At 39.0% G+C, this 19,656-nt stretch overlaps 1 protein-coding gene across 1 annotated transcript in view; it reads right to left on the minus strand.

Annotated features, from left to right (window-relative positions):
• The window catches only part of LOC149803065 (tubulin polyglutamylase TTLL11-like), a 37,080-nt gene extending 27,999 nt beyond the window's left edge, over positions 1-9,081 (minus strand). Inside the window, exons 1-3 of the mRNA XM_089952636.1 lie at positions 8,301-9,081; positions 4,936-5,038; positions 810-1,507 (exon numbers count right to left, since the gene is read on the minus strand). Coding sequence (XP_089808762.1) covers positions 810-1,507; positions 4,936-5,038; positions 8,301-8,525 — 1,026 coding nt within the window. The 5' untranslated portion in view covers positions 8,526-9,081. The remainder of the gene's footprint in view (positions 1-809; positions 1,508-4,935; positions 5,039-8,300) is intronic.
• Between the last annotated feature and the right edge of the window lie 10,575 nt (positions 9,082-19,656).

Here is a 19,656-nt window from a genome sequence, read left to right on the forward strand (position 1 = left end):
CCACACAAGTCTGAAGAAAATCCATCATTAGGTAATATAAATCATCATGATCTTTACATTAAAAAAAAATGGGCAAGCACTCATGTTACAGAATGAATAATCTAAGTTTCATAATGACAAAAAGCTTAGGAAATGTAACTAAAGAAAACACTAAAACAAAAACCTTACTTTCTGACTGTGACCCTAACCCTAATGTCATAGGGGTGAGTGGGTATGTGGTAGAATTAGTTGTCCTAACTTATACAAATTCAGATCAAGTAGGATGAGAATCTATCATGGGGTACTTAAAATATCTGCAAACAAAAACTTGCATCAAAATCTTCACAAATCTGATGGTGCCACTGTGGTGATGGAAAACTGACTGTTATTCCTCCCTTTCCAATAATGTGAACTCAACCAAAATTAAAGCAAAGAATAATTGCACCACATGTATATAGGTTTTGACACTAACTTCTGTGGGATATGATTTAAACATAGTTCTAAAAAAAGAGAAATAATATAATACATTTCACTGAATATCTACTTCATGGTTCTCTGGAGGAAAAACCAGATTTTCAATTGACTGTCTCAGTGATGTCATCTTTAGTTAGGATCATCAAGACTCAAGGATGAATCTCTGTTAAGACAATCCATACAGTGTGGTTTCAGAGCAATAACAAACATCTGGTAATGACTGGATGACAGATGCCAGTTATAGGATGACAGATAATTGACACTGGATATTGGACAACATGCCGTAGCATAAGCTCTTCTGGTCTTTAACCAGTAGTGCTAAAAATAGACGATTAATGGAACAAGTCTGACCATACCTGGAAACATGATGGCCCTGGTTTGCCAGGTGGAAGGGTGGTCTGGTATTCTATCTTCAGATCTGGTAATATGGCTATCACAGTTTTACACACTAACCTCTCTATTGTCCGCCATAATCGGTCTGTATCAAATCCCATTCTGGCAAGTCGGGCCATAACACTTGTTAATGTCCTTTTACTTCCTTCATCTTCTTTTTCTGACTTATTGAATGTACTGCTTTTCTTGTTCAACGAATAATTAGTCAAATGCATGAAAACTTCATGGATATTTTTGTTGGTTGGATTTTCATATGGAACTGTAGAAAACCTTGCAAGTCCTTCTCCACAAATATAAAACTGGAGGGGATCTAAGCTTGTCAGAACTACATAAACACGCAGATCAAACTTGAACTTATCAATGAGAAGAACATCAGTGAGGTACTCTTGAGCTACGTGATTTCTACCTGTGTTACATATATATTCTAGGGGGTCCCTAATTAGGTAAATTCCTTCCCCCTGTGATCCCTCATCGGGTTTTACAATGAATGTAGATCTGGATTTTTTCTTTTCCATCATAGTGCGCATATCACAGGTGAATTGATGAAGTTGATCTGGAAGATACCATGTGCGGGGGTAAAAGTTGAACTCGGTTGGGTAGAGGTCCCTCATTTGATCTAAAACTCTAAAGAGATTTATCTTGCTGCAGATCCAGCTCATACCTGAAGATGTAAGATATGACAGATTAAGTCATCATACAGATAATAATAAGAAAGATATTTCTCTTATTTCATCAAAGGAGAATATCAAACACACTGGAGTATAGCATAGCATGACCAATAAAAGAGCATCTCAAATGTTTTACCATCTTCAAGTAGGTAGGTAGGTAGGTGGGTGGGATGGTGGGTGGGTGGGTAGGTAGGTAAACAGATGATAGATAGACATACATACATACACACACATATGTATATATAGTGTACATAAGATTCTAAAACAGGGTTCTCACTAGTTTCCAAGTTATGACACAAGAGCAAAGCCCCTAAGGGTAGGGATGGACCCATGGAGTCAATACCATTAGCATGTATTCGTTTTTCTTTTCATACAGAGTGAGTGTATATAAGGTTACAGAGAGGGAATCTCAATAGTTTCTTATGTTAAGACCCCATGGGCTAAGTTCATAAAGGACAGGGAAAGATCAAAAGCATGATCAAAATTATGGTACCAGTCTGAAATGTGTTGACACTTAGAACACTAATTACAGACATGTTAAAAGAATTCATGGTAAGTCATGACATATATATAAGACAGCATACATGTTAACATGAAAAATTATTAAATTGGATTTCATAAATTAATTCAATAAATTTATAAAACTCCAAAAGTAGAAAGTTTATTCATTAATATGCACTCAGCTCCTATAAGAAATAGTTAAATGTTTTAATAATGTTTGGGAGTTCATTCCATAAGATAGCATGATTTATTCTTGTTGTTGTTGTGGGGTTTATTCCACTTTTCAGCTCATGATAGGCTATACATGATGGCCAGTATATGGTGAAGGAAGAACACAGAAAAACCCTGAGAAAAACCACCAACCCATGGAATACCACTGGAAACATGACAAACATTGCATCTTTCCATGAGTATAATTTTCCTTTATCTGCAGAAATGAAATCCAAAAACATGCAGAAGCAAAATTCTAAAAGATGTAGCAAAAATCCAAGAACAAAACTCACATGTCATTCTCATAAGGAAGGAACTAATGCTCTGCTGGCTGAAAAGAATTTCTCAGAATTCGAGACAAGACCATTCCATTGTTACAAGTGCTGAATTTTCAAATTAACATTTTCAAATTAACTGCTGTGGTGGACATAATGGATGCCAGCTTGGCACCATATTCAGTTAGGACCTAAACCGCTCCAGTGGCCTATTGGTTAGAGCATCCACCTTGGAAGCGAGAGGTTGTGGGTTCGATCCTCGGCTGAATCATACAAAAGACTTACAAAAATGATACTAACAGCTGCCTCGCTAGGCGTTCAGCATTAGGAGGTTAGTGTTAGGACTGGTCAGCCTGGTGTCAGGATAATGCGACTGGGTGGGACATTATGCTACATGTCTGTGGCATAATGCCCCAGTGCTAGACATCACTATAAACTGTCACACTGCAGATATCATAATCATATGACTGCAAAATTGTTAAAGCTACGTTAAAAATCCTAATCACACACACACACACACACCTTTAGGACCAACAAGGCATCAAAGAAGTCTTCTGGTGGAAACTCCAAGATTTTCAAAATGAATACCATGCTGGCCATAATCGAAATCAAATTGGCACCATTTCTACTGGGTATCAACTAGACACCATAAGGTGTCTATTGTTGAAACCAAAATGTCAATATGACCAGCCAACTATGATAAGTAGTGACAACAAGATTTTCAGAACTGCCATTGTGGCAGTCATATTAGAAGCTGGATCAGCTTCCATTCTCATTTTTTACCAAGCAGACATCATATGAAGTCTTTCAGCGAAAACCCCATGCTGATACGACCATCTTTTCAAAACATATAGTGATATAAAAAAATTCAAAATGACCACCATTGCTGAGATAGTGAATGTCTGAATGGCACCATTAGGACCAACTAAAACGACTATTTATGCATACCGGTACTGACATTCTGAGATATTATTTTTTAATAATTCAAGATATGAATATATATGTGAATTATGTGTTTTAGGCCTGTGTTGTTCTTGAAACTGATGTCAGGCATGTACACCTCCCATTGTCACTTGCCGGTGAAATACTGATAGTCAGCTAGGAAGCAGAACTAAATACCCATAGTAGTAGATATGGGTTCAAGTAGAATATCTCAAAAAACTGCATGGATGACAACTATTTTGAATTGAATCCAGGTATGAAGTACTCAATGGTTTTATTTAATTATCATCCAGGGAAAGGGCTTGTGTTTACACTTTGAGCATCACATGCTGTCAAAAATGACCGTCAGAAGAAAACTGCATGTATAAATTTTGGGTTGGGGTGTTTAAACATTTTATTCTATGAACTTCCATTGACTTGTCAGGTCAAGTGAATGATATTCCTATGTTTTGCTTTATTTACCTATACAAAAAATATGGACCATTTTGACCTCACTCATGTATTTTATTTTTTATGAATTTTTATATTATGCAGGTGTATGTAGCATTCAATTTGTACTTAAAAACCATCCCTTGCACATAGAGTCTGAACAGCAACTAATGTATATGTTCACTTAGAAATCTAGACCAACAGCAAAATTACACAGCCCCTGATCTGCTATCGCATACTGTACTGGTAGATCTCAGATGAGAAGTTGTTATGAGTAATCAGTAGAGCACACAATAAAGACCCTGATCTGCCAGCACATAAAAGACAGCAGATCAGGGTCTATGCTGTTTGCAGTTGGACTCAACTTATAAGCAAGTACATACTGTACACATTAACTCAAAAAAAACTTGTGGTTCAAAAAACCATAATTTCTTCGTAGAAAAATAAAACAGTTTACCAGGAGATGATCCAAAAGTACATTCGTCAGAGTAAGGGAGATGCGAGGAAAGGAATTGGTGTGTGTGGTGGGAGGGTTACAGAGAGTTACTGACTGAACAGGATGCAAAATCAATTGCAGGAAATATGATATATCTGATAAAAAGGCTCAGGACACTTGATAAATCCACCCCTATGTACAGAAAATAAAGATAGGTTTTCAATAAGCAAGTTTTTCTAATATATATATATATATATATATATATATATATATATATATATATATATATATATATACTTGTATATTTGTGACAATGTTTTTTTACTTAACAATCATATTACAAAAGGATCTACATTAAGAAAAATATTTTTGTTCTTATCACTGCTGATGTACAAACTTGCTTATATGTCAGATGCAACTGCTAACTGCACAGTAACCCACATCTACCGTCACATACTATAATGTCAGATCAGGATCTCCAGATTTATTCATAGAACAAACAATACAGACCTTGATCTGCCAGTGCACTATGCAACAGCATTAGGCTTCTAATTACAAGCAAGATGAAAAGTACTTTTAAAAAGAGTATAATTACATTAATGATATTTAAGGATTTTCTCTTGCTCACCTGGAAACTTGTTGACTTTCCCACCAATGACATCTGGATTCTGCTCAAAGTTGATGGCATGCCAGTGAATATCACAGGACTCATTTTTCCGACCATATGGAAACTAAAGAGAAAAACAAAACTTGCTGAATATACTTGCTAATTTATAAGTCAAGTCTAGTCAAATTGCAAACAAACAAGATCCAGATCTGTCGTAGCATTATGTGCCTGCAGTTCAGGATCTATGTTACATGTTCTACTGATTATTTGTAACAAAATGCACATTATGCAACAGCAGACCTGGGTCGGTGCAGTTTACAGTTAGATTCATTTTATAGGCAAGTATTTGTGGTAATTATACTGCATGCTCAAAGTGGTAACAAAGGAAATTCTCACTTATAAGTTGAGTCCAACTTTAAACTGCACAGACCAAGATCTGCCATCATATAATTTGCCCACAAATCTGGGACTATGCAATTTATTAGAAGTAATCAACTGAACAATCAACACAGACCCTGATCTCATGGTGCTTTATGCAACAGCAGATCAGGGCCTGTGTAGATGGTAGCTTGACCTGACTTAAAATCTTACAGTATTATTATTGCATGCTCAAAATGGTGTCAAAAGAAATATAAAACATTTTTGTACAGCTTACATTTTGCCAGCAGTATTTGGGTGAAGGTTTGTGTAGCTATGAATTTATACTCGATTTACAAATTTTTATCATGTGGGCATGTGAGAAAGCCTGCCAGTAGCTTCTCGTGGGTCAGTGGTTCTTTCCGGGGTTTTCCGGGTTCTTCCTCCACCATTAATACTGGCCGCCATGTATAGCCTATCATGCTGAAAAATGGCGTTAAACCCCACAACAACAACAACTACAAATTTTTATCACAAGAAAACGAAAGGTGAAAATACAAATATAGACTAATCTTACAGACTAAACATCAAAATACATTGTTCCCATTTTAAATCTTAGATTAACCTGTTCATTTTTAATAATTTATGTTAACTGGTTGGTTCTTATGTCAAACTAGAGCCATCAAAAAATAGTTGTTTGCTATCCCCCAACCAAGACTATTTTAGGTGTGCAAACTGTATTATTTTAAACAATTTTAAATGTCTGACATTAGTACCATATATACTTGTTATTAAGTCAGGTCAAACTGCAAACAGCATAGACCTTGTTCTGCCATTGCATAATGTGCCGGCAGCTCAGGGTATGTTATCTGGTCAACTGGTTACTGTTATCAAACCCCACAGACCCAGATCTGCTGGCACATTACATGATGACTTGACTTATAAGCAAGTATAGACATATATACAGTGAGTGTGTATTTTATGCAGCTTTAACAACTTTAGTCATATTGATACAATGTCTGCAGTGTGAAAGTTTATTATGATGTCTAGCATGGGGCATCATGCCACAGACATGTATCATCATGTCCCACACAGTAACATTATCCTGATACCACCACAACCAGTCCTGACATTAACCTCCTAATGGTGAGTGCCAAGTGAGGCAGCTGCAACTCCCATTTTTATAAGTCTTTGGTATGACTTGGCTGAAATTTAAACCAGTGACCTCCCAAATCTGAGGCATCGTGCTCTAAATATTGAGGCCATCAGAGTGGTCCATATATACAGTAAAAAATCAGTGACAGCAATTTTATGGGTTGGTTGGAGGAATAAAACTTTAATTAAACTTGGCCTATAATGACCATCACATTAATTTGAATAATAAAATTAAACTGCACATGAAAAAAAACTATTTTTTCTAAAAATCTTCCATTATAACAAAGTTGAATGAAAAGACAGTTCCATTTTTCTTTACTTCCCACTGATACTTTACCAGCCTGATGCAATGTAAATTCTGGACATGAACATGGGAAGAAAGTTTTAATAATATTCAGGACTATCTTTATTTACCATTCCAACACTTTCTTAAAATATGTTTTTTTTCTTGTTTTTGTTGGTTTTAACACATTGTTGTCAGTATATTATTCTAAGGAAACAGGACCTAAGTCTCTTTTCCAAAGACACACTGAGACAGCTATCCTGCACTGGCCTGGATGGGTACTGAACCCATGGCAATTGGATTAGGAGTTCAACACTTGACCAACTGAGCCACTGCACAGACCCAGATCTGCCGTCAAGTCAAACTGCAAACAACAAAGATCCTGATCTGCCATAGCATAGTGTGTCTACAAATCGGGGCAATATTGTTTGTTCTACTGATTACTCCTAATAAATTGTACAAAACCATATCTGATGGTGCATTATGTAACAGCAGATTTGGGTCTGTGCAGTCTGCAGTTGGACTCAACTTATAAGCAAGTATACAAGGTAGTTTTTATTCCCAAATTTTTTATTCTGAATTTTATTCAAAACTTGTTTTCATTGAAATCATTCCACAAAGGTTCTTTCTAGGACTCAATTTGATGATTTTTATCATCATGGCATGGTACCCAAATATTATGCATAAAATATTAACTATTCTCCAATAGCGAGATTATTTTGAACCTAGGGTAAGAATGAGTCAAAATAATTTTATAATAAAAACATAATTACTTATTATTGAAATGGTGACGGAGCAATAAATTACAATTTATATTCTAGATAAATATTTTATCATTGTTTCAAGTTTCTGATGATAAACAGTAGTAAATTTGTCAAATCTGTCTCTAGTATATGAATTACAACATAATCACAATTAATATTTTGACATTTATGATGGAAATTTTATATTTTTTCAAAAGATTTTGACTGGCATTCACCAGATTCATGATCAGTTGCAAGGGTCTGTTCAGAGTCTGCTGTCACTGTTACTAGTATTATAATTATTGCAAGCCATGGATGATAACCTGCTTCATTCCTTTATCACTCTTCTCGCATGTGCTGAGATCCTTATTTCACATGAATATGCATGAACTTGCTTAACCAGTCACTACTATCATGGGTGTACTTTTCTCACCATTGTGACCCAACATGAGATTTCATGCTCTATGAATGAACCAATCAAAATTTCTTTTCTAAGTACAGTCACTTATCAATCGATAAAACAGCTGCTTTCATTAATGTGCTGGAGACTGTCATGCTGTATTGTTGATGCTGCTGTTTTGCTTATGCAATTCTCATGTAAAACAAGAAAATCTATGTACAGGTGGCTACATGTGATAAAGGAATTTGAAGCAAATTATCGCTATGAAATAGTGTTATTATTATGATTGTTATTATTTTCTTTCGATCATTTTTGGGTGGCTGGAAACAACTTATTAATTAATAATTTGAGCTTTACCAGGCAACATTAGCAATTTAACATGAATCTTCCAAGACTTCCAAATATAAAGCATGCATGAAGAAATATTTTATGTTTAATCAGTTTTTACCTCTTTCCAGCCTAGTTCTTTAAGGACAAGCTTCAAAACATCCTGATTTCCTCTTGCAAAAGATGTATCTACTGTTAACATGTATCGAGGAATTGGTTTATGGTCTGCATAACCTCTCATCTTCTCACGTTTAATCTCTGCCACTTTCTTCTCTCGATATGACAACTCACGGCGGAAGTCTGTACCCTTCCAGTAATGCCTCTTTGAACCTTTTGCTTGACTCATTTTGGTGGCTTGTAAAATATATGCTGAACTGATACTGTTGTAATGCACGATGTCAAATTATCATTCAAGAACTTCCATATTCCTTTCCTTCACTGTAATTCTTTACAGAAGTTCCTTGTAAGATAATTCTTTCCCTTATTTTTTTTAACCTCAAACATGGAAAGATTTTAACATAAACTTCGTTGTATTTTAAACTGTCCGATTGATTAATACTGTAAAAATTGTCGATGTCCAAACTACTAAGACTAAGACAACCCCACTAAAAATGGTTCTACTGAGTACTACATGTTTAAAAATTATATCGGCCTTAAAATTGTTGACCTAATTCCAGGACCTACTGAGAGGTAAGATAACCAGCCATAACTGGGTAACGATGCACGGTGTTCAAATTGTTGCATTTATAGTGCGCGAGATCACTGAGATCTAACATGACTGAACAAGATTAGTACGATTCAAACAGTACCACAAATTGTTATTCCATGTACTGTCCACTGTTTTGGGTATCCTTCAGAATGCAACGGTAATTTGATATCCATCAACTGGCAGTTCGCAACATGTAAACAATCTATATCCATTTCCGGTAGGGGAAGCAATTCTATAGGTGTTAGTACAATCGGAACACATTGAGGCATTTGTAAAAAAAAAAAAATTATAAAAAAAACCAAAATTAACACAAAAAAAAAATAAAAAAATAAAAAATATTCCCTCAATTGTCGGAAAGACCCGAACGTGCTCTTGCCGAGCAATGATTTTACTTAACAGTTCAAAGCCTTTCGTCTCAAACCCATCTGCGCTAGCCAAGGTTCCGATAGGTTAACCTAAGATAGGTTAACATATCGGAACTTTGCCTACCGATGCCTCAAACCAGGATAATCATCATCATTGTCGTCGTCGTCATCATCATCATCATCACTAATAATAAGAATCGTATTGTAGGCCACCGCCCCAAAAGTATACATAATTTAATTTTCGGTATGTCCAGTGGCGACCTGTCTATATAGACAAACAAGTTAAAATGGGTCGCTAGATTATTGGAGGGGGAGAGGCGCTAATTGCATGGCTTGCCTAGGTTGCCAGTTGCTTGTATCTATTCCAGGGCCGCCCCTGTGTACATTCTTTCACTGAAGACATATTTACATGGTATAGCATTACTACTTACATCATGGGCGCCCGCACATAGAGGCGGGGTGGGGTGGGGTGGGGCAAGTACCCCAGGATTTCACCTCTAAACATGCTTTGGGCAACATCTGTAAAACTTAATTGCTGACCAGTTTATGTTTCCGCCCATCCCCCACCCCGAAAATAACTGCTGGCACCACTGATTTACATACACTTTCGACATTTTTATTTCATGAATATGCATGCATGGTGATATTCCTAGATAGAGTCTTAGCATGGAGTCGGTTCATCACTCTGTTTAGATACATACCAAGTTACCTGTCAGGGTGTCAGAGTACCTTCTTTAATTTTCAGTGCTTTGAAAATAAACTTAGCTAAATTTGTCATTAACATATTCTTGTTACACAGAGAGAGAGAGAGAGAGAGAGTCACATACAAGCTAGGACACTCAAAGCATGGGATTCTGCATTGAAAATTACCCCCAGTAGCTCGTAGATTTCTAAGTACATGGATGATGCTGCTCTATTAATTGGGGATGCCTCGCAGCTCCAGAATTTTCATTTTAGAATATTCCAAACGTATATCAGTAGATCTTGCTTGCCAGAATCTTGACCTCATTCCATTCAGTTTGACATTACTCTAAAGTGCATTTAATCATAATAAATCAATATTTGGGCAAAATTGCCCATCTCTAGCCAGAATAGGGTGAAGTTGGCTAAAATAGTATGACGAGGATACACAAAGTTTGAAATGGTCACTTGAAAACAATTTTTGCACATTTTCATCTCAAGTGATTAAAATCCTACTGAAATACTATTCGAAGTTTATAAAAATTTAAACACTTCTTGTATTGCTTCATTAAAGTTGATGTATAAAAAACGGCCACATTGAAGATAGGTTGGAGTCAAAAACTCTGTAACCGTTTCCACACCAGAAGGCCTCTTTTCATACGTTTGTACGACGAAATATTCAATACAGTGATTATCTGTATTAGTAAGGGACCTGAATACTTCCACTAAGTCATTCAACAGTAGTGAAGTGGGGCGATTTGGCGACAATGGGAATTAGCATTAAAAAACACCCTGGGCCTGTTTAGCGACAAGGGAAATTTAACATTAACCACCCTGGGCCTGTTTAGCGACAAGGGAAATTTAACATGGGCAAAAACCCCTGGGCCTGTTTAGCGACAAGGGAATTTAACATGGGAAAAAAATCGTGGTCCTGTTTAGCGACAAGGGAAATTTAACATTAACCACCCTGGGCCTGTTTAGCGACAAGGGAAATGGAACAGGGTCGGGACCCTATTTTAAAAAAAAAAAATGGGTAGGCAATGAAAGTCAAGGTCTTTTCCAGACCTATGAGTGGCCCTGAAAAGGGCCGTTGGGTTTATGTTTCTTCTTCTTCTTCTTCGTCTTCTAACTCCTCCAATTCTTTAACCATCTTCTCACTTTTGCCACTATTCCTGTCTTCTTCTTCTCCTTTTCTGGCATCCAGTCAGGATGGCCTAGAGCTCTAAACTTTTCCTGAACTTTTATCCAATTCTGATTAAGCCTTTCAAACTCTTCCCTTTTCTTTAAATTTTCCTTATCCTTTCTTTCTTTACTCCATTTCTCCTTTATTTCTTTACTTCTTCCACCATCACTTTTCTGATTAGTTCTTCAGCATTCTTCAGATCTTCCAGACCCCTTTTGACAAAGGGCCAATCTGACCATTTCACCATTCCTTCCAAAAAACACCTTACTTCTACAACATTATCCAAGGCCTCTTTTAACATTCCAATTTTGACATAGGGAGGATTAATAAACCCTCTCAGCTTCTTCACTTCTTCTTCTATTAACTCCTCTATCTTGTCCCTGGCTACTTTTAGTTTGTTAGCAAAGTCCAGACTGTTTCTTATCCTCCATTCTCTTTCAATTCTTTCCACTACATATTCACTGTCTATCATCCAATAGTATGTTTCCTTTAAGTTGTTGAACAGGTCAGACACAGCTACCATTTTCTTTTCGCTTATTCCGTAAAATGGCGCGAACGACGAATGTTGTGAGTTCTTATACGAAAAGCGCGGACGTGAAGGAAAACATCCCCTAAAACCCAAAACTTATAATACCTAGATCATCACTTAAAAAGCGCGGACGTGAAAGAAAACATCCCCTACTTTTCTCATCTCATATTATCTACTATCCACACAAAGTTCATGAGCCATATAATCTAATCTCATTATATACTATCCACACACGTCAAGCAGCAAAAACATAACCATAATCTACTATTCACACAAAAGTACGTGAGTGCTTACAAACACAAACACATACACTCACACTAGGAAAAAAGAGTGAGTGTTTATATTCACACTACTCTACATACACACAATGGCAAATCGATTACTATTTATTTTCTATAGTATGGGTAGCCCTGAAAAGGGCCGTTTTTTTCCAACTCCACAGACACCTGTTAGTGGTTGCACCTCCCCGACCTGGTACCACACACACATCTTCTACTCCAGTCTCCTTTCAATCTTTTCGCTGGGAGTGCAGAGGCGGGATGAGTGGCTTCAGAATCCCAATCTTCTCTCTCTGGGATTCAGAAATTTCCTTGTTGTGGCTGTGGTACAGCCATTCCTCTCTCCTTTTCCTCATCTTCTTTTTTTCTTCTCTCCTCCTCTTTCATCCTTCCTTCTTCCACTATAGCCTCTGCGGCCAGCTCATTCAGTATGAGCCTGGCATATTCCAGGTGCACATGGAGTTCTAACAGTTTAGCTAGTCTGGTGTTCATTCTCTAGTGTTGATCAATCAACAAGGGTAGCTAGACTGCTGAGCGATTTTCAATTTATACGAAAAGCGCGGACGTGAAGGAAAACATCCCCTAAGACAAAATTTATATTACCTAGATCATGACCAAACAACGCGCGGACCTAAAAGAAATACTCACTTTTTTTACTACCCATAACTAATTTAAAAATTTTCATTAAATAAATAATATACTATCCATATAATTAAATCAGTCAAATCAAACCCAAATATACTATTCCCACACTTCAAACAACAAAAAAAACATTATCATAATCTACTATTCACACAAACTTACTTGAGCTCTTACAATCACACACACTTTCTTAGCAACATAAATAATTCATGTGCTTATACACGCACTTCTATATTTTAACTTATTATAGGCAATCGATTGTTATTTCTTTTCTAGAGGTTGGGGTAGCCCTGAAAAGGGCTGTTTTTTTTGTTTGCTATGGCAATCTTTTTTAGGTTCTAAGATTGCGGACTCCTCTGACGATAGGTTTTCTCCCAGGATAAGGTCTGCTTCTTCGGAAAGAGAAGAAGAACTCTTTGGTGTCGATACAACAGTCGACAAAGCCTTTGTCAGGTTCAGGTTGCTGCTGCTGCTGCTGCTGTTGTTGCTGTTGCTGATCTCTCTGCTGTTTCTGAAGTCTGTAGTTCTCTGTCCATTCTTCTTTCTCCCTGTTAATTTCTTCTCTGAAGAGCTCTTCTATCAGGTCTTCAGTGACTTTTAACATTCTCACATTCTCTATCTCTTCTGGCTTCGGTATCAGACTGTGTCTGACCCTATGCAAATTCACGTAGGCTTCGTTTAGCTTAGCTAGTCTGGAGCACATCTTCGAAGGAGGATGAGTCGATAATGGATGGTTAGACTGGAGATTGCCCCCGGTTTTTAAAGTCAAAGCGCGGACGTGAAGGAAAACATCCCTACACGGTTTTCGAGTCGGAACGTTTAATGAGTGCCATGGGAGGGATAGAGAGAAGTCAAAGAGCATGAATCAAGATTCCTATAGCCAAACAAACCACAAAGACATTTTTTCTTCAAAACACAACATTTTTTATTCAAAAGCACTTAACACTAACACGTAACTATAACATTTTAACAATAATCAAACAATAAAACATCAAACATTTTTTTTCAAATCACAAACATTTTTTTCAACTAACACATTATTTTGGACAGGGCTGGCAACGTTGTGGATAAAATTGTGATTTCCACTGTTGGAAGTCATTAGGCCATTGATGGACACTACGTTTCCTAGCTTGAGACAAAAGATAAGCATAATGGTCACAGAACCATCGATCTACTTTCACATCTTTTCTAGAAGAAGAACGAGGATCAAAATGAGTCACTAAATGTTCTAATGAATAGTCCAGGCTGCGATGATGCAGAAAATATACACAGTATTGTCCACACACCAAGGAATCTGTGCCTTGTAATTTCACATTATTGAATCGTGTGGTCTGAGCATTTCGTCTCATTACGTCAATGATATCGTCTTCCAAAGGAGGCAATCCATACGAATCGAAATATTCCACACATCCTTCTTGAGGAAAGTAGACGGCTACCCAGTGGGTTCCTGGGAGATGACTGTCGTCCGTGTTGATCACATAAGCTTGATGGTCTTTAGGTTTGCGATGAGGGAGTTCATCTTTAGCACAGACGACAGGATTCCAAGAAGCAGTGTACGAACTGTGGTTCAAAAGGTAATAAAGTTCCCAGGTATCCATGTTTTGTGTGGGTTTTTTGTTTTCTTCTTCTTCTTCACAGGTAATGATAAGTGATTAATTTGATCCTGACTTTTTGCTTGAAAATGTCTGACAAGTAAAAGGCGTTTGGCTCCGACTTCTTACTCTGGTCAAAGAGAGATTCGATGCGACGACACTCCAGAGACGTTAATGCAGGAGAAGAATGTTTATCCAAGGCTTTATACCACTCGTTCAACACGAATTCTATTTCGATGTGATCCCAAGCTTTGTCCAGATATTCGTCCAACTTTTCTTCTTGACTCAACATCAGACATTTGTCGTGTTGAATTTGACTGGGATGATCGTTGTGACATCCATAGCACTCTTCCTTGATCAATTCTTTCATTTTATCTGCCAGGACTGTAGCAAAACAGGAGACTAAATGGGCTTCTTGTTCTGGCCATCTTGACTTCATCATGATAACTTCTTCGTCTTGGGATTCTACTTCTTCCACGGTCTCCTCACATTCCATGTCCAAAGTTTCTCCAATAGGTAAAGAGGGGTAACAGTCTTCCATGGCTTCTAATAATCTAGAGTGACTTCTCTCAAACTGTTGATTTCTATCGTATTATCGAATTCTGCATACAGGATGACGTTCACCGTTTCATCAGGGTCTCGGTTTGCAAACTGAATTTCCATACGAATCTGACCGGATTTTATAGGGTGGAACTGTCCCCCGTCGCTGCCTTGGTCTGGAGTAAAATCAAAAGCACACAAAGCATAGCCTCCTGCATAATCTTCGTATGTAATACTGTGACTGGTGTTGGTTCCTAACTGTCCGGTGGCTTCGTACAGGGACAAGTACGATCTCAAGTAATTCTTCTTCTCAAAGTCAGGCTCGAAAGGTCGGGTACACAAGGTCTTGTCATCGCGACTGACTTCGATCTGGGACACGTCAAAGTGTTGAAAGTAGAAAGGATTTTTATCGACAGCTCCGTTGAAGGCTGTATTCTCGACGATACCAACGATCAAACGTTTGGGTAACTGTCCTTGGAACAGATGATCTTCGATCATGGATCGCAGACCCTTGGGAATGGTGAAGGTTTTCACTTCCACTCGTCGGATCGGATACTTAGCGGTCGTTCTACTCAACGTGTGACTAATGTCGTTTCCCACTTTAGGTAACACTTCCACACGTCGTACGTAGAGTCTAGCTTCTTCGATTTTGGTTTTGTAATCGGCACTATCAGCCATTAAATGGAAAGCGGTACTACTACGATTCAGTCTCAGGCGGACATTCACCCCGTTCAGCAAATACTTTTCTTGCAAGCACAATTCCAAATGCAAACGATCCATCAGTTTTAAACTTTTGTTGACTCCCATGATTTTGTTTCTCCGTTCTACAAATCCCTCATTGTGGTCTTTCTTTATATCAGTTTCCAATATTTCAAACTGGCATGCATCGTCAGCTTCCCATACCACACAGGCATTGAGATGGGTGTTCTTGGCGTCTATTCCGTACGTCAGGAGATTTTCCAGGTAGGCGCGATAAAGGTAAGTATCCATGCTGCTACTGACCAGTTTGTTATTCAAGTACAAGTCCACTCCACTAAACAAGGAATGCATGAAATTGTTGACGGGAGCTACTGCTTCAGTGTCTATAGAACCTCCAGTCTTATCTAGAACTTTGACTTTCAGGTACAAGTAACTGCTATTCAGATCGATGTAATCTTCGGGTTGTCCTTTGATTTCAAACTCGATGGGGGCTGAATCCGTCAAAGACGAGATGGGATGAAATTCCACCCATTGGGATTCTTGCATAGTCATCATGGTGGGTGGCATGGCAAACAGATCCAGTTCCGACTTGGAACAAGCGCAAGATTCTCGGTGCATCATATTTTGATGTGTGTCAATAATTTAATAATCGAAAACGTCTAAATTTCGAACGGTTCCTCTTTTCTTTGTCTTTCTAGCTTTAGAAGTGTGAAGTCTGGTGAAAGGGTGTTTTCTTCGTCGTCTCTTTCTACCTTGTCCTTGCTGTGGCTTCAGGGAAGTAGGAATGCCTGACTCAGTAGGGTGCAGGGCATTTATAGGTCTTTCTCGTCGGCCTAAAAGGTCTTTACCTCTTCGCAGCAAGAAATTTTTGCCTGCTCTCAAGAAGGTTTCTTTAGGGTTTTGTTTGTCGATGATGACATTTTGGAGAAATTCTTTATCGTGTGTCAATGCCGCATCTTTCAAGGCGTGCAATTCGCGTGTCACCATCGGTTTCAACACCGGAACACCGAACGAAAGGCCGATTTCAACATATCTCCTAAACCGTGTCCTCGCTGTCGAGCAACCCCTCGGTACACTGGATACATGACTTACGAGTCGTTAGAGAACCGTTTTCGAAAATGGAGTTTCACCGTGACTTTCCCTTTGGTAAATGAAATATTTTGTCCCAGATCTCCTTTTATAGCAATGTTGACCGTGTCCAAATAAGACTTACTGACAGGTAAATAATGAGGATGTACAAATTCGCGGTGTACGTGATAAGTGTTTCCACCTTCCTCGTCAGCGACCGTGACAGAATCCACTTTAAAAGGAATGTCACGCAGTAACGGTACGGAGGTGGGTCCCACCACGTTATACTCCACCACATCAGAGTACACAAAGATCAAATTCAGTCCTTGGTTCAGTTCTACCGGGGCACGAAAAAACTTGGCAAAAGAATCGTTGTCGGAAATGACTGGTAATTCGTCTTTTTTTTATTCTACTATCTTCCTCAGCTCCATGTCCCCGCCCAACATGGCAAACAATTCAGGACAAAATAAAAAAGACATGATTTTACCCCCCTCAGGAAATTTCATCAGGAAGCGACGAGCTACTTTGTGGTACTCCAGGGTGACACTTTTTCCGACACTCTCCAGAGCTTTAAGAAACACGACATTAAACCTGGAGGCAATGGTGCTGACCAAATGTTGACCACTAAAATAATAGCCTGAAGGAATGAACAAGTGATAGGTGGTCCACTTTTGAGTTTTTGTGCTAGAGGTTTCTTATCATATTTGACGTGGGCATCCAAGTACTGTTGCAATTGTTCGTCATGAACTTCCACCGTAAAAAAATTTGATTGGGAAGGATATTGAAGACTTGGGTCGGGTGAATGATTTCTACCAAAGCCACTTCCCAATGGGCTTCGTGATCTAATTGGATGGCCTGAAGTAATTTGGCAGTGTAACAGCACAAACTGTTGTTGGGAAACACCTCCATGGAACTGTCACTGGGTAAGGTTAAGTAAAATTGGTTAGTGTGACTCATAATTCCAGACTTCTGTGGCTGTCCGAGGGGTTACTGGAAGTCAGAGGCGTGTCTCCGCCCAAAATGGGATTGTTGTTGTTGTTATTGGAGTGGTGACTGACACTGGCACTGGACACAAGGTTCCCGTTGTTCCCGTTGGAAGAGAATTTCAGGGAGGGACTGGGAAACAGGTAACCGATGCAACTGCTTAATAAAATGGTCCACAATTGTTTGTCTTCTTGTTGCAAACTCAAATTGGCAATGGCTGCACCGATGACACAATACACCACAAAGATTTGGCAGAAAAAGAAAATTTACGTTTTAGGCACACGTTCTCCCACCACACCCACAAAGGTTGTTTTTGTAAATCTTGCAGAGAAGAACTGGGTGAAGGAGTGGTCGCAGTAGCTGCGTCTGTGTGAAAGGGCATGATGGTCACTTCTTTTTATAGTCGATGACTTGCGAAGCGTCGATCCAAGAATCAAAACTGGGTGGATATCCTTTCCAACGTACTTTGACTTCTTTGACACGTCGTTTGCCTACTTTACGGGTTCTGCGTTCGAGAATGCTTTCGATGTCGTACACGTCGTCTTCTTTTTTGGTGACACGCTGTAACTCGGGCAAATAAAACGTTCCTTTGAGCACTTCTCCGTTCATGTCTTCCAATTTATAGAAGGCAGGATGACGGCCATGCACTCGTCCAGTGACACGAAACAATTCGGTAGTCCAGTTAGGTAAGTAACCTTTGTCGAAAGTGCGTTTGGTTTTGCCAATGCGTACCCAATCTCCTACGTCCAATGTTCCACTTTTCTTGGGGACAGCCCTCGTTGGGGACGTACCAAATAGGCGATCAGACACCAGCACTTCGTTCTCGGGAGTCACCTCTTGCGGGGCACGTCCAATGCTTCGATGGTAAGATTGGTTGTACACTTGCACCAGGTGCGGTAAGATGTCGATGTTCTTCAGAGTGTGGTGATGCGTAAAATATTTCCACATGCGTTCTTTGAAAGTGCGTTGAAAACGTTCCACGATGCTGACTTTGGTTTCAGGATTCTCGGTGGTAAAAAAATGAATGTCACGTTTCTTTAATTCTTTTTGGAAAGCTTGGTTCAGAAATTCGGTACCTTTGTCAGTTTGCCATCGAAGAGGGTGACGACCACTTTGTTTCAACACTCGTTGCAGGGCTCGCACTAACTCACTGCTCGATTTGGAAGTCAAGGGCACGACCCAGGCAAATTTGGTAAAGACGTCGATGACACAAAACAAATATTTGTAGCCGCGATTGTAGCTGGCTAAATGAGAGACATCGGCTAAATCGGCTTGCCATTGATGATCGATGCCTTCCACTCGGGTGCGACTTCTGGAAAACTTGCGTCGAATGGGTTTGTGTAAAGTGTAAGTAGCTTGTTCTTGTAACCATCGTTGCACTTGAGGTAAACGGAGACTTTTCAGTCGCGTTTTGGCAGCACGATACAATTTTTGAACTCCTGCGTAACCTGCAGGATGCGAGGGATCGTACTAAATGCTGGCTAACACTTTTTCCATTTTTTGTTTGTTTGTTAATAAGGCACCCACTCTTGGAGGATGCTACTCTTTTTCTCTTGGGGTATTTTCTTGGATTGCAATGCTTTGCGTGTGCGACCGGCAATAGGTGTCGCAGAGGAGGATGTCTGAACAGGGGATATCTTTTCTTGTTTCACTTCTGTCTTCACCTTCTTTTTCTCTTCTGATGAAAAAGGGGTGGTCATCATCTTTTTAATCCATCCAATTCTGGAGGTAGGTGGTGTTGTTAACTTGCGTACTTTTTCTGGTGGAGTTTGAAACCCTTCTTCTTCTTCTCCTTTATCTGTCTTGGTCACTGGTAGTAGTGGTGGTGGTGGTGATGGTGATAGACTTTTCATCAAGGTCTTAAAATCTTTCAGAGTGCGAAGAGCTGTTTCGTCTGAGGCTTTCTGGTGAAAGAGTTGCAGTCGTTGCAAGAGTTGACCGTACTTTTGCGATTTTTTTGTTTCGGATAAATCTTGGCGATCCATTAAGGACTGCATTTCGTGTTGTAACTGGGACATTCCGCTCAAATTGGGATTGGGAGGTAAATGCGGGGTTATTGTTCTTGCCAACGATGGTATTCCATCCATCGTTTGTAAGGCACTAAAGCTAGTTTTCGTCCTTCCATGGGATGTCAGGGGTCGATTCTGAGATCTTGGGACTCCAGAGGGCCTTTTTATCTTGCTCCCACCAGTCCTCCCAGTACGGTT

This window comes from Sinohyriopsis cumingii, chromosome 3, assembly GCF_028554795.1.
Source record: "Sinohyriopsis cumingii isolate HCF-2022 chromosome 3, ASM2855479v2, whole genome shotgun sequence".
In the NCBI taxonomy this organism is placed as follows: domain Eukaryota; kingdom Metazoa; phylum Mollusca; class Bivalvia; order Unionida; family Unionidae; genus Sinohyriopsis; species Sinohyriopsis cumingii.